The following is a 15,000-nucleotide window of genomic DNA, read 5'->3' as shown; positions in this document are numbered from 1 at the left end:
CAATGACAAATAGCCTGTAGCAAATCCAATTAGCTTAATCGGTAACCAATGCATCCAAGCCAAGCCTGTGATGGACGCAGCCCAACACTGCAGTATTCACCAACCTTAGTGGACCAGCCGGGGCAACACCTGAAGATGCGCAGCGTGACGACCTCTTCCTCGAAATGGGGGACTGTTTTGTACTGGGTCCTGGGGATGGGAGGGACACGATGTTCATTAGACAAGTACTTTCCACAAATGCTGATGATAATTTGATGCAATAGTGGTGATTAATTGTTTTAATGATAATCAACTGTGATTCATATTATCTATTTTACTAATAAGAATAATAGTTATAGTTAATAGTTATAATCAACTGCAATAAAAATGATTAACGAATCAGTCATGATTACCTGCAGTTACAAATAAAAACCCGACAGAGATATGGCACTAAGTAATCTATTCTGAACCATATTCATTGTGACAAATGTAGAAGTTTATTTCGATTTTGCTGAACGTTAGCTCTTCATCGCCAGTGATAATAGAAACGATAACCATACTAATAACTTAAAATATCAGTTAATTAAACTCATCAAACTTTACTCTTGATTTACCTGAAATTTTCTATGTGCATAAAGCCATTTACACTTACAGTGATCAATAAATATGATGGCTTTATGTCAATAGACAACAGCGCGTAAGATTTGGCCATAAACGTTTCTTTAGCGATGTACACGAATCGCAGGCTTTTAGAGAACACATTCTCTACTACTGTTGGCAAAAAAATCAAGATATTCTTTACTGGATCTGATCTTTCCATTCCAAAAATAGAGCAGTTTTATCTATTAAAAATATATCTATGCAGTGAAAAAATAAGTAAATACATTGGCATTTCAAGTGAAGGCATTACTGAGTCTTTTATGTTTTCAAGAAATTGATCAGACCTACTAAGGAGCCAATACATATCTTTTTCTAACAGACAATTACGGTTTAATGTACCGAATAAACTGAAGAATTTAGAATCCATGTATCTTTCTCTGTATAGAGATATACACGTATTATACAGATATACACACATGCTCATACATACACCCACGTGCGTGTAGGTAGACAAACAGAGAGAGATTGTAGGTAGACAGATAGATGAATGGATAGCGAGACAGATAGAGATGAATGAATAGATAGAAAAAGAGATATAGTTGACAGGCAGACAGATGGACACAAACAGCATACATACACATCCAAAGATAAACCTCCATAAATATGACTCATAAACCGTATGTCACACCTCAGCATATCATGACGTCCAAAGTATGTTGAACAAACACTTGGTAGACGTATGACATATAAACCTCTCATTAATTACACATCCTATGTCAAAGCGCACGCCAAGAACAGCAAAACGTCAAGGCCAAAAAGTAATGTCACAAGGAGCCAGTGTCAGTTACAGGGTCACTGGCCTTTGTTATGGTGGCAACGCTGTTTCGTTCTTACTTATGGTGCAAGAATGCGAGTATAAGCCATATGTATTTTCCTTTGCTTGTGGGGCTTATATTTGTAATATGGCCTCTCTCTCTCTCTCTCTCTCTCTCTCTCTCTCTCTCTCTCTCTCTCTCTCTCTCTCTCTCTCTCTCTCTCTCTCTCTCTCTCTCTCTCTCTCTCTCTCTCATTCTCTCTCTCTCTCTCTCTCTCTCTCTCTCTCTCTCTCTCTCTCTCTCTCTCTCTCTCTCTCTCTCTCTCTCTCTCTCTCTCTCTCTCTCTCTCTCTCTCTCTCTCTCTCTCTCTCTCTCTCTCTCTCTCTCTCTCTCTCTCTCTCTCTCTCTCTCCCTCTCCCTTGTGTAGGCGTTCTTTCCAAGTTATCCTTACCAACTTGTTTCAAGAGAAAAACTAAGTTCAGGGGGTCCCTTCTGCTATACATAAATTACGAGGGCTTTCAGAGACTACATTCAGATCTCTACTATTGTTGGCAACAAAAAAATATATATGTATCTACTCGTAATATTCACTGCTGGTTCTGATCTTTATATTCCAAAGAGTAGAGTAGTTTTATCTATTCAAAATATATCTATGCTGTTAAAAAGTAAATACATTGGCATTTCTTGACTAACACCCATCTTGTGTATAAGAGGTGTGTTGTGCTCAGTTTCAAGCCATTTGTAGTGAGGCAAAATTTTGACACACACAACGTCATTCGAAAGACTGTTACATGTGTGAATACCTTTTTGACATCATTATAGCCTCTTTGCCCTCTCGTTCATTTCGTGTTCAAAATGCCAAAGTCATCTTTATCTAACTTTATAGTTCTGGAGCATAATCATGTCACCTCTTTTCCTTCCAATGCAGTAACTCCTATTTTCTATAGCCTATTTTCGCAATTCACCTTTCCTAGGGTTGGTGCCCGTCTTGTGGCTGCTCTTTGAACTCTCCAGTTTGTCAACATCCCTTTTAAAATGTTGGTTCCATACCACTGCACCGTATTCGAGAGTAGGTCTTATGGTGGCTGCAATGATCTGCTTTACCATAGCTTCATCCACATATATGAATTCCCTATTTATTTTGCAATCATTCCTAGAATTGTATGATCATTTGGACTTCGTTTCTGGGCCTATGTTTGACCCTGAATTCTTAATCAGAATAATAAACAATCGCCGCCAAGACTGAGCCTTTCGTGTGTGTGTGTTTGTGTGTGTGTGTTTGTGCGTGTGTGTGTGTGTGTGTGTGTGTGTGTGTGTGTGTGTGTGTGTGTGTGTGTGTGTGTGTGTGTGTGTGTGTGTGTGTGTATGTGTGTGTTTGTTGTGTGTGTGTGTGTGTGTGTGTGTGTGTGTGTGTGTGTGTGTGTGTGTGTGTGTGTGTGTGAGTGTGAGTGTGAGTGTGAGTGTGAGTGTGAGTGTGAGTGTGAGTGTGTGTGTGTGTGTGTGTGTGTGTGTGTGTGTGTGTGTGTGTGTGTGTCTGTGTGTGTGTGCGTGTGCCTGTGTATCAATAAGATAAACTAGTCAAGCAATAATATATCAACTTAGACCGCTTTACAGTCCTATCTGATACATGCCATTGCGTGGAACAATCCTGAACAAATAGCTCCATCTGACAGCGTGGGCCAGCAGCGTAAATGAAGTGGAAAGTTTACTATCAGCGCCTAGAAAAAAAATCTAGTTTAATATACCTGGTCTTAAAGCTGAAAAACATCGCCATCTCTATTTTTCTGGATATACACGAATATTAAGATAATTTGTTGAAAAAAAAATGTATATTCTTGTGACGCAATTCATTCTGATAAAAGAGATAATTGGTAGAGGACAGAAACAGGTTCTCATGGATCTGGACCTTGCAAGACCAGCCTGTTGCATCATCAGTATCCAATACACTACATATTCCTCGCGTAATTGCAAACTATGACATACGTACGATTTCTTGGTTGAAATATATTCGCTGATATCTTTCATAATATTAACATAAAATGCACAATGACACCAATGTCACTTCGTCATATGAAAAAAAAAAAAAATCGAGAGACGATCTGAAGAATTTTTGAAACCAAATATTGCAGAAAATCTTTCCTCGTAACCTGTCTTCGAGTCAAGATGATTTCTGAGATAGCAGAAAGGTCCGTCAGAAATATGAATTTTTTAATAGTCCTTGACAAGGACCCTGACTCGTATTGCTTATGGGGGTCTTATATAATTTGTTCTCACTGGTAGTATTGCTTTTTGCAGCCTGTAACAGTAGCAGTTGTTGTAGTGCTGCAGTAGTATCATTATTCATTTTGTAATAATGATAATATGCAGTAGAGATTATTCATGTTATTATTAACACTCAGATTACCACTTTTATCCCAACACGCTATCATTATTACCATCATCATACTATTGCTATAACTACTTTTAACCACACCATCTGCATATCAACTAAACAATACTAATTCCCTTATAATTACCATTCACCCCCCCCCCCCCCGCCACCTCCAAAAAAAAAAAAAAAATTCAAATCCAATCTTAAAGAAATCTTAACCAATAGAAGAAAAAAGGGAGGGGGAGGAGAACAACAGAAGAAAAGAAAAGACAGAAATAGAAAAGAGAGAAAGAGCGAACGAAGAAAACCCCAGCAGCGTGGACCTCAGCAGAAAGCAGCTGTCAATTTCCACTTTCCTATTATTCCGCGCCAATCCTTCTTCGCCGTCCGAGGGGGATCAAAGAGTCTTCGATAACAAAAAGAGGGAATCTAATCGTCTTCATTGCGTTATTCTTTCGTTTTTTTTTGTTTTTTTTTTTTCGTTTGTTTTTTTTACACGATGGAGTTCGCGATGAAACCAATTCACACTCCACTAATTAAACCGCCACAGTATCTCTCTTATCGCAAGAACATGGCTGAACAAACAAATAAAACAGCTGGCAGTCGGATCGTCTTATCGTTGCGAAACAAACGAACAACGTTTATAACAGATATTAGTAGGTAAATATGCCATGTTCGCGGTAGACGATGATGTTTCTTTTGCACACATGAGAAGATGAGGAAAGTGATTGATGGCAATGATGCAGAGGACCGTGTTGAGTTCACTTCGTCTTTTGCTTCTTTTTTCTTCTTTCTCTTCTGGTTCTGTTCTTCATCCTCCTTCTTCTTTGTTTCCTTTTCTTCTTCTTCTTCTTCCTTTATTCTTTTTTATTTTTTTTCTTCTTCTTTTTCTTCTTTTCTTTATCTTCTTCTTCATCATCTTTCTTTTTCTTCTTCCTCTCCTTCTTCTTCTTCTTCTTCTCCTTGTCTTTCTCCTTCTCCTTTATCTTTCTTCTTCTCCTTCTCCTTCTCATTTTCCTTCTCCTTCTCCTTCTCCTTCTCCTTCTCCTTCTTCTTCTCCTTCTCCTTCTTCTTCTTTTTCCTCCTCCTCCTCTTCTTCTTCATCATCATCATCTTCTTCTTCTTCTTCTTCTTCTTCTCATTCTTCTTCTTCTTCTTCTTCTTCTCCTTCTTCTTCTTCTTCTTCTTCTTCTTCTCATTCTTCTTCTTCTTCTTCTTTTTCTTCTTCTTCCTCTTCTTTTTCTTCTTCTTCTTCCTCTTTTTCTTCTTCTTCTTCTTCTTCTCCTTCTTCTTCTTCTTCTTCATCTTCTTCTCCTCCTTCTTCTTCTTCTTCTTCTTCTTCTTCTTCTTCTTCTTCTTCTTCTTCTTCTTCTTCTTCTTCTTCTTCTTCTTCTTCTCATTCTTCTTCTTCTTCGTCTAATTCTTCTTCTTCTTCTTCTTTTTCTTCTTCTTCCTCTTCTTCTTCTTCTTCCTCTTTTTCTTCTTCTTCCTCTTCTCCTTCTTCTTCTTCTTCTTCATCTTCTTCTCCTCCTTCTTCTTCTTCTTCTTCTTCTTCTTCTTCTTCTTCTTCTTCTTCTTCTTCTTCTTCTTCTTCTTCTTCTTCTTCTCATTCTTCTTCTTCTTCGTCTCATTCTTCTTCTTCTTCTTCTTTTTCTTCTTCTTCCTCTTCTTCCTCTTTTTCTTCTTCTCCTTCTTCTTCTTCTTCTTCTTCTTTTTCTTCTTTCGCTGGGGTTGCTGTTGTCGCTGCCGTACTTTATTATTATCCCTATCATTATTACATGTGTTACAATCAATTTCAATATTATCGGAATAATAAATCTTATCTTTATTATTACCGAAACTATAAAATTTTTGTTGTTGTTGTTGCTGATGTTATTACCAATATCATTATTATTGACATCATCACCATTACTATCATCATCATCATCATCATTACCATCATCCTCATCATCATTACCAACATTGTCATCATCATCATTACCATCATCATTAGCAGGAGAATCCCTATTAAAACCATTACACTAATCATTGATATTTGCTTACTTATCCTGAGCATGATCTCCTCACCCCGTGTCATCATCATCATCATTATCATCATCATCATTAACTTCATCATCATCGTCATCATCATCATCACCATCACCTTCATCATCATCACCATCACCATCACCTTCATCATCATCATTATCTTCATCTGCATCTTCATCATCACCATCATCATCATCATTATCATCATCATTAGCTTCATCATCATCATCATCATCATCATCACCATCATCATCATCACCATCACCATCATCATCATTATCTTTATCTTCACCTTCATCATCACCATCATCATCATCACCATCACCTTCATCATCATCATTATCTTCATCTTCACCTTCATCATTACCATCGTCATCATCATCACTATTATGATCATAATCAACATCTCTCTTATGATCATGATCATCACTATCAACTTCAGTACTATTAATATCCCTGATAGCTTTACGACCAGTTTCTAATTATCATTAAACTAATCATTATTATTTGTATATTTACCCTGCGCATCGTGTCCTCAACCCGTGTCCTGAATTCACTGTTGATGTCATTGCAGTTAGTGAAAGTGTCCTTGAATCATCATGCTACACTCATCACTATAGTTCGTATCATTATCATAATTTCAATTTTTTTTTTTTTTTTTTTAAGTACTCATCATGTAATAGTATTCTTATTATTTACTACATTATTATTTTTATGTCAATTCTGTGCCTTCATCACAATTTTCATTATTCTCTTCATCATTATCATCATTCTCCTCACCATCATCCTCTCCACCATCACCATCCTCCTCACCATCATCCTCCTCCTCACCATCACCATCCTCCTCACCCTCACCCCCTCCACCATCACCATCCTCCTCACCCTCACCCCCTCCACCATCACCATCCTCCTCACCCTCACCCCCTCCACCATCACCATCCTCCTCACCCTCACCCCCTCCACCATCACCATCCTCCTCACCCTCACCCCCTCCACCATCACCATCCTCCTCACCATCATCCTCCTCCTCACCATCACCATCCTCCTCACCCTCACCCCCTCCACCATCACCATCCTCCTCACCCTCACCCCCTCCACCATCACCATCCTCCTCACCCTCACCCCCTCCACCATCACCATCCTCCTCACCCTCACCCCCTCCACCATCACCATCCTCCTCACCCTCACCCCCTCCACCATCACCATCCTCCTCACCTTCACCCCCTCCACCATCACCATCCTTCTCACCCTTACCCCCTCCACCATCACCATCCTCCCCACCCTCACCCCCTCCACCACCACCATCCTCCTCACCCTCACCCCCTCCACCATCACCATCCTCCTCACCCTCACCCCCTCCACCATCACCATCCTTCTCACCCTTACCCCCTCCACCATCACCATCCTCCCCACCCTCACCCCCTCCACCATCACCATCCTCCTTACCCTCACCCCCTCCACCATCACCATCCTCCTCACCCTCTCCACCATCCCCCCTCACCATTACATCCTCAAGCTCTCCAGAGTCCAAGCCTTCAGCTGACATGGCCGGGTGTGACATGCCCTCTCGGATCCTCTCCTCACATGTCCTATGTTGATTCAGTTGGGCACAAACATGTGGTTCCTTCCGTTATTGTTTACGTGGTGTAAATAAAGGATTTCATTTCAGTTTTCTTTTCTGGGAGTTAGTTTTGTTAGTTTAACGCTCATTATTATTATTTTTTTTTTTTCTAGGGCAAATGATGATGGTGATGGTAATGATGATGTTTGGTGGTGTCGATGGTGTCGATGACGATGGTGATCATGAGAATGATGATGTAGAGGAGGAGGATGGAGACGATGATGGCGATGATGATGATGATGGTGATGGTAGTGATGGTGATGATGATGATGATGATGATGATGATGATGATGATGAAGATGAAGATGAAGATGAAGATGAAGATGAAGATGAAGATGAAGGTGAAGGTGAAGGTAAAGGTAAAGGTAAAGGTAAAGGTAAAGGTAAAGGTAAAGGTAAAGGTAAAGGTAAAGATAAAGATAAAGATAAAGATAAAGATAAAGATAAGGATAAAGATGCAGATGAAGATGAAGGTAAAGATGAAGATAAAAATGAAGATGAAGATGAAGATGCCGATGACAATAATCATCAACACAAACAGACTCTTCCCCACATCAGCCTTCCCAATTACACCCCATCCCAAAACAAAACCAACTCGCATTCATCACCCATTAACTCACTAATTTCCCCATCCCCCCCACGTCCTGGTCAAAAAGGTCAATCCATTCAGCGAGGACCAATAGCAAGGCTCGGTGGGAGACCCTGCTAATGTGGCGTCCGCGCGCAAGGTCGTGTTTCCTTGAGTAAATGGATCTGCGAGGGACTCTATCCTCGAGTTCGTCATACATGCATCATCGGCCGCACAAAACGTGGGGGGCAGAGGTTTGGGCGTTCTTTCTCGCTGGGTGAGAGGGGGGGGGGAGAGGGAGAAGAGGAGAGGCAGAGGGGGGGGGGAGGGGGGGAGGGGGAGAGGAGAGGGAAGGAGAGGGGGAAGGGAGGAGGGGGGGGAGGGGGAGGGGAAGGGGGAAGGGGAGAGGGAGGGGGGAGGGGGAAGAGAGGGAGAGGGGGGGGAGGGAAAGGAGAGGGGAGAGAGAGGGAAAAAAAGGGGGGGGAGGGGGAAGAGGGAAGGGGGAGGAGGGGAAAGGTTGGGGAGGGGGGGGGAGAGAGAGGGGAAGGGGAAGGGAGGAGAGGGAGGGGGGGAGGGGGAAGGAGGGGGGGTGGGAGGGAGGGGGGGGGAGGGGGGGGGAGGTGGGAGGGAGAGAGGGGAAGGATGGACGAGAGGGAAAGAGGGGGGGGGGAAGGAGGGGGAGGGAGGGAGGAGAGGGGAGAAGAGGGACGTTGAGAGGGGAGAGGGATCGCCGCTTTATGAGAGGTGAGAGATGAGAGAGAGAGATGAGAGAGAAAGAAAAAGACTAAAAGAAAGGACAATAAGAAATATATGAAATAAAGAAAAGAAAGAAAGACGAGCGACGAAGGGAGAGGGGGGGAGGGGGGGAGAGGTGAGAGGGAGAGGGATAGGGAGGGAGGTGAGGGAGGAGGGAGGGAGTGAGGGTGGGGAGGAAGAAAAAGATAGATGAGATTGGAGAGAGTGGAGTGAGGAGTGAGAGAGAGGAGATGAGAGAGAGAGAGAGAGAGATGGGGGGGGGGAAGAAAAGAAAGAGAGAGAGAGAGAGAGATGAGAGGGGGGGGGGCCCTGGAGAGGAAGAGGTGATGAGTGAGATGGATGAGCGAGAGATTGAGGAGAGAGAGAGAGAGAAGGGAGAGGGGATGAGGGAGGGAGGAGACGAGAGTGAGTGAGAAGGATGAGAGAGAAAGAGAAGGAGATTGAGGAGAGAGTTAGATGAGATGAGCGAGAGAGGGGGGGGGGGATGGGAGAGGGAGTTGGGAGAAGGAGAGGGAGAGAGAGGACGAGGGATGAGAGAGAGAGTTGAGGAGTGGAGGTGGAAGAGAGAGCCGAGAGAGTGAGGAAGAGGGAGAGCTTGAGAGTGAAGAGAAGAGAAAGAGATTATGAGAGAGAGAGAGAAAGGAGAGGAGAGAGCGGAGACGAGTGAGATTAGAGAGGGGGAGGGGACACCTCGAAAGTTGGGGGAGGAGAGAGATAGAGCGAAGAGAGAGAGAGAGGAGATGAGGACTAGAGCGGAGACTAGATTTAAGGGATGAGATTTTTGATGGAGAGAGGGAAGAGATTGATGAGAGAGAGAAAGAGGAGAAAACGTGAGTGGAGAGAGGTTGAGAGAGCGTTTGGATTGATGACTCGAGGATGAGATTAAAGGAGATTATGTGGGACGGGTCGAGGGACCGAGATGTGATCTGCTGTGAAGAGAGTTGGTGACATTGAGGGGATACTTTGGATTGATTTGATTTTCAGACGGGGTTGGGGAGAGAGAGGAGAAGAGTGAGAGGATGGTTGAGAGAGAGAGGAGAGAGAGAGATAGGAGAGGGGGAAGGACGGAGGTGCGAGGGAGTGAGAAGATGGAGTGAGAGAGAGATGAGAAGACGATGGAGCGGCGATGAGATGAGGAGGAGTACTATAAGAGGGGAGGGAGAGGTGGAGCCCTGGGCAGAGACGAGAGAGAGAATGAGAGGAGAGAGGGGGGAGGGAGAGAGAGGGGGGAGGAGAGAGGTGAGAGGGAGAGGGTTGAAGATGGGATGGGCTGAGGGACGGCGGGAGACGAGGAGGGAGGGAGGCAGGGAGGGATAGAGAAGGATGGAGGAGAAGAGAAAGATTGCGTTTTTCGGAGATGACTGCGAGAGAGGTTCGCGGATGAGACGAGAGAGAGAGAGAGAGGGTGGGGGGTAGATAGAGAAAGGGAGACGAGAGATGAGGAGAGAGAGTGAGGAGAGCGTGAGATCGAGAGAGGGGAGAGAGGATGGAAGGGGGAGGAGGTGGGAGATGAGGATGAAGTGTGAGAGAGAGAAAGATGAAGGCTTGAGGGAAGAGGCGGGAGAGGAGAGAGAGAAAGTATGGGAAAAAAGATGCAAGTAAGAGGGATGAGGGAAAGAGAGAGAGAGAGATAGAGAAAGAGAGAAAGAGAAAGGAGAACGAGGAGGGAGGAGGGAGAGCGAGGAAGAGAGAGGATCGAGGGTGACGAGGCGACAGATGAACTGCGGAGATAGAGAGTGGACTGGGTGGGGGAAGTGAGACGAAGAGATCGTGAGAGGAGAGATAGGAGAGAGGATGGGAGTAGAGGGGGGTAGAGACGAGAGAGATGAAGTGAGAGGTGGGCGAGCAGAGAGTATGTCGAGTATGGAAGATGACGAAGAAGAGAAGGAGGGAACGAGAGAAGAGAGCGTTCGATTGAGGGATCGACGGAGGGTTGTGAACATAGAGAGCGAAAGTTGACGTTTTTGAATACGGTTTCCGGATTACCCAGAGACCGGGAGATGAGGGATTGTTCGAGAGAGTGAAAGAGGAGAGACGAGAGAGGGTTAAGAGACAGACAGAGATGATTCACCCTGCCTCTCTCCAGCGCAAAAAACGCAAAAAAGTAACTAGTCAGCAGCCAATGATAACCTCCCCGAACGCCTTTTTCTCCCAGGGGCCCACAATTCTGCGGAATGACATATCAACCAAAGGCGAAGAAAGGCATTCGATCAAGCCAAGGGGTAAATTTTCCTGTCTGATTACTCCTTCCTTTCTGGGTGGTCAAACGCCGTGAAAAAATGGTTAGCCAGATTGCTTCAGCCCGATAATGGTTGGTGTGTCCGATATCAAAACAGCTATGATGCATTTTTTGTGTAAATTAAAAATACAGTATGGAATTTTTTGGGAAAAGGGATGACAGGAGAGAATGTCCTTTTTGTTTTAACAGTTCGTGATTACATCGATCTGTTTAAACTCTGATATTCTAGATGTAACGCCTTTCTAAGTCATCCAGCCAGGCAATCACACTATCGTATATTTTGCAACAATTCCTAAACAGAAAAACAATAACAAAACCTAGCCATATCAATCTTGCAAAATGACCCATAGACGTAACATATTTTTGGCCTCCCTGAGATCTTGGAAAGGCTTTCCTCGTCACAGAGTGTAGAGCCACGCCCTCACTCACCTTCTCTCATGAGTAATGCAGGACGGGATGTTGAGGAAGCAGCCCGGCCGGTACACCCTGACGGCGGCGGTGAAGGCCCTAACGCGCGGCACCCGCACCTCTATGGTCTCCTCCCGCTGGTATTCGCACACGTTGGGCCTGGCAGAAAAGGTGTATTAGTCACCAAGATGGATGGATAATTGATAAAGAAGAAAAACTGACGGGGCATAATAGATAAGAGGATCAGATCGATCTTTACATACGACGTACCAATGATTCGATACATTTGGAGTGAGACATAATTGGCCCAGACGCCCTTTTTAGGGAGCTGCACCAGCGCCAGAACTGCCATTTATATTTTCCAAAAGCGGCTCTGACACATCGTGGGCACGGAGCCTTTCAGTCAGACAAATTTCTGAAACAAATCAATCATAAGTCGTAATAGAAAAAAAAATATATATTTTTCGTATCATTATAATAAACAATAACCGTGCCGAACCCATCATGCCATTACTAAATTACTGTCAAAAAAGAAAATCACCAAAGGTTTTTGAAAAATAAATTTCGAGTGGATGTAATTCCGAGGCCGATTCTGATGGATGGTTCACTGGCGCAAATATCCAACAGCTGTTTCAACCTGCAGCCCATTCTTCTTCGTTGAGGAGCCTTCAAACTTCCCTCCCAACTTTGCTTGTGGTTTCCGTAAGGGAAGATATAAAAAGGATGTGTGTGTGTGTATGTGTATGTGTGTGTGTGTGTGTGTGTGTGTATGTGTGTATATATATATATATATATATATATATATATATATATATATATATATATATGTATGTATATGTATATATATATGAAGTAAGTATGTATATGTGCGAGTGTGATTGTAAAAAGACAAGAGATTGAAGAAGTTATACATACTGTAGATATAAACACGCATTTGCATCGCTGATAAAGAGATCTGCAATAAAGGTTGAAACAATCTTCAGGAAGAGATATTAGGTTTCCAGTTTCAAAGAAAATACAGCTCTGATAAGAAGTGGAACAAACTTTGTCATAAAAATCTTGAACGTCTGAGGTTATAAACCGCCATTTTCTTCAGTCTGAAGACCTTAGAAAGATATTGTTGCCTTTTTCCTTTTTTCCACCTGAGTGGAGTACGAGGATTTTCCTGTATATAACATACATATATATACATATATATATATATGTATGTTTGTATATATTATGTGTCTGTATTTATCTAGTGATCTTTTTATTTATCTATTGTTGTTTTTCATTTCATTTATTCACTTTATTTTGTTTCGTTTTAGTTTTTTATGTAATCATTCCCTATATTTTTGAAGTTCTGGCAATATTTGTATTCTTTTTTATCTCGTTAAGGTCCAAATGTCTTTCTATTCGAATAAAACAATCCGTATTCCCTCTATCTCGTTCAATTCCCAAAGTATCTCGCAATATTTTTATTCGAATTAATTCATACAGCATTATCTTCATCCCGTTCATTTCCCCCAACTATCTCGTAAGGGTGCAGCCCAATAAAGTTTTCTATGGGTTTTCCACCTTTCGCGTTCACTCACCAAACAGTCTCGTAATATTTCTCTGCGAATAAAATCTTACACTCTTGTTTGTTTTCTATCTCGTTCCATTCCGCTCTCCTTTCTCCAGTTCCTTTGTTCACTCAGTCTCGTGTTTATTTTTCCAATGCCGCTATTGACTTTGGCTTCGGCTTCAAACGTCTTCCGGCGCACGGAATTGCAGTCATCTGTACACGCGAATTCCAGACATATCAACAATTTTGATTCTAAATAAATGGAAGTCACTGTGACAAGTGTAGGAAAAGTGTGGATGAGCGTTATCATTTTCGTAGTGCAAAGGACGTAATGCCGAATAATATACAAAATCCATTCAATTTATCTCCTACACCGTGTAAATAATTCATCCGGGTTAACTTCCACGTTCACTCTCATCTTATTTAGATAAACTCGCACAAAAAAAAAGGAAATAGACCTCAGCACCTAGTGCCTCATTACGTCTCCAGAGTTCCAACGGCTTTTAGAGACATAATCGAGGTCCATTGATCATGATTTCTCTCACCTCCACCCCGCTCGAGGTCGTTTACAATAAGAACACCTCGTTAGGAGATTCCACGTGCTGTTTCAAAGGATTTTGTGCCGAGCGTCTTAAAGAGGATGGTCTGATATGCTGATTAGGTGTGGGTAAAAAATTAGGAAAGAGATTTCACCGATGTAGTTGGATTATCATCATGATTATGAAAATTATATTATGAAGTGAAAAATGCCTTTTCCATCATCAGCATCATCAGAACAATGATGATCATAACGATATTAATAGTTACAGACATAACTAGAATGACATATTTATCGTTGCCATTATTAATATCATGTTGCTATTGATGTTAACAGTGGTAGCAGTTGATGTAATAGAAGTATTTTTACCGTTAGCATCACTATTATTTGTAGGACTGATTGTTATCACAAGTATTATTAGCAACATGATGTGTACGCCTCGAAGTGATGATGAAATATTTTAAAATAAAGATAATGATACTAACAATAATAATGGTAAAGTTAATCAGTAATAATAAAGATAAGGGTATTAATGATGATATTGATATCAGTAATAATAACAACGATAATAATGATAATGTTAACAACATTAATAAAACCAATGATAATCATAATCATAATAATGACGATGATGATAATAATAATGATGATAAGTGATAATGATAATGATGCGCTGGTGATGATGATGATGATGATGATGATGATAATGATAATGATAATGATAATGATAATGATAATGATAATGATGATAATGATGATAATAATAATAATAATAATAACAATAATAGTGATGATGATAATGATAATAAAAATAATGATAATAGTGATAATGATAATGAAAATATTAATAATGATAAAAATAATAACAATAATAATAGCAATAATAATAATAGTAATGATAATAGTGATAATAATAATCATCATCATTATAACAATGATAATTACAATAATGATAATGATAACAATAGTAACCATAATAATGGTATGAATAATAATAATAATAGTGATAATAATAATAATAATAGTGTTATAATTATAACAGTAATATTATTAATAATGATAATTATAATGATGATGATGATAATGATAATGATGATGATGATGATGATGATGATGATGATAATGATGATGATGATGATGATGACTGATGATGATTGATGATAATAACAATAATAATAATAATAATATTAATAAGAATAATAACAATAATAAAAACAATAATAATAATGATGATGATGATAATAATAATAATAATGATAATGATAATAATAATAATGATAATAATAATAATGATAGTAATAAGAATGATGATAATAATAACAATATCATTAATGGTAATAACAACGAAATAACAGTAATGATGTAGATGATAATAATAATGAAACCGACAATAATCGGGAAAAAAGAGTGATAGTGATAATAAAATAATGAAAAATGATAGTAGTGGTTGTGGTATAAGTAGCGCTTATAGCAATCCTAATGTCGATAAAAAATATAGTAAGCATAATTAAGATAACTATAAATATAACAA

The 15,000-nt window shown here is 40.8% G+C and overlaps 1 protein-coding gene across 1 annotated transcript in view; it reads right to left on the bottom strand.

Annotated features, from left to right (window-relative positions):
• Positions 1-15,000, bottom strand: part of LOC125043529 (multiple epidermal growth factor-like domains protein 6) — a 113,282-nt gene that overhangs the window by 36,561 nt on the left and 61,721 nt on the right. Inside the window, exons 2-3 of the mRNA XM_047639678.1 lie at positions 11,407-11,544; positions 105-189 (exon numbers count right to left, since the gene is read on the bottom strand). Coding sequence (XP_047495634.1) covers positions 105-189; positions 11,407-11,544 — 223 coding nt within the window. The remainder of the gene's footprint in view (positions 1-104; positions 190-11,406; positions 11,545-15,000) is intronic.

Source organism: Penaeus chinensis, chromosome 34, assembly GCF_019202785.1.
Source record: "Penaeus chinensis breed Huanghai No. 1 chromosome 34, ASM1920278v2, whole genome shotgun sequence".
NCBI lineage: Eukaryota > Metazoa > Arthropoda > Malacostraca > Decapoda > Penaeidae > Penaeus > Penaeus chinensis.
The sequence above is the reverse complement of the archived record's forward strand: the minus strand, read 5'-3'. Positions and strand labels throughout refer to the sequence as shown.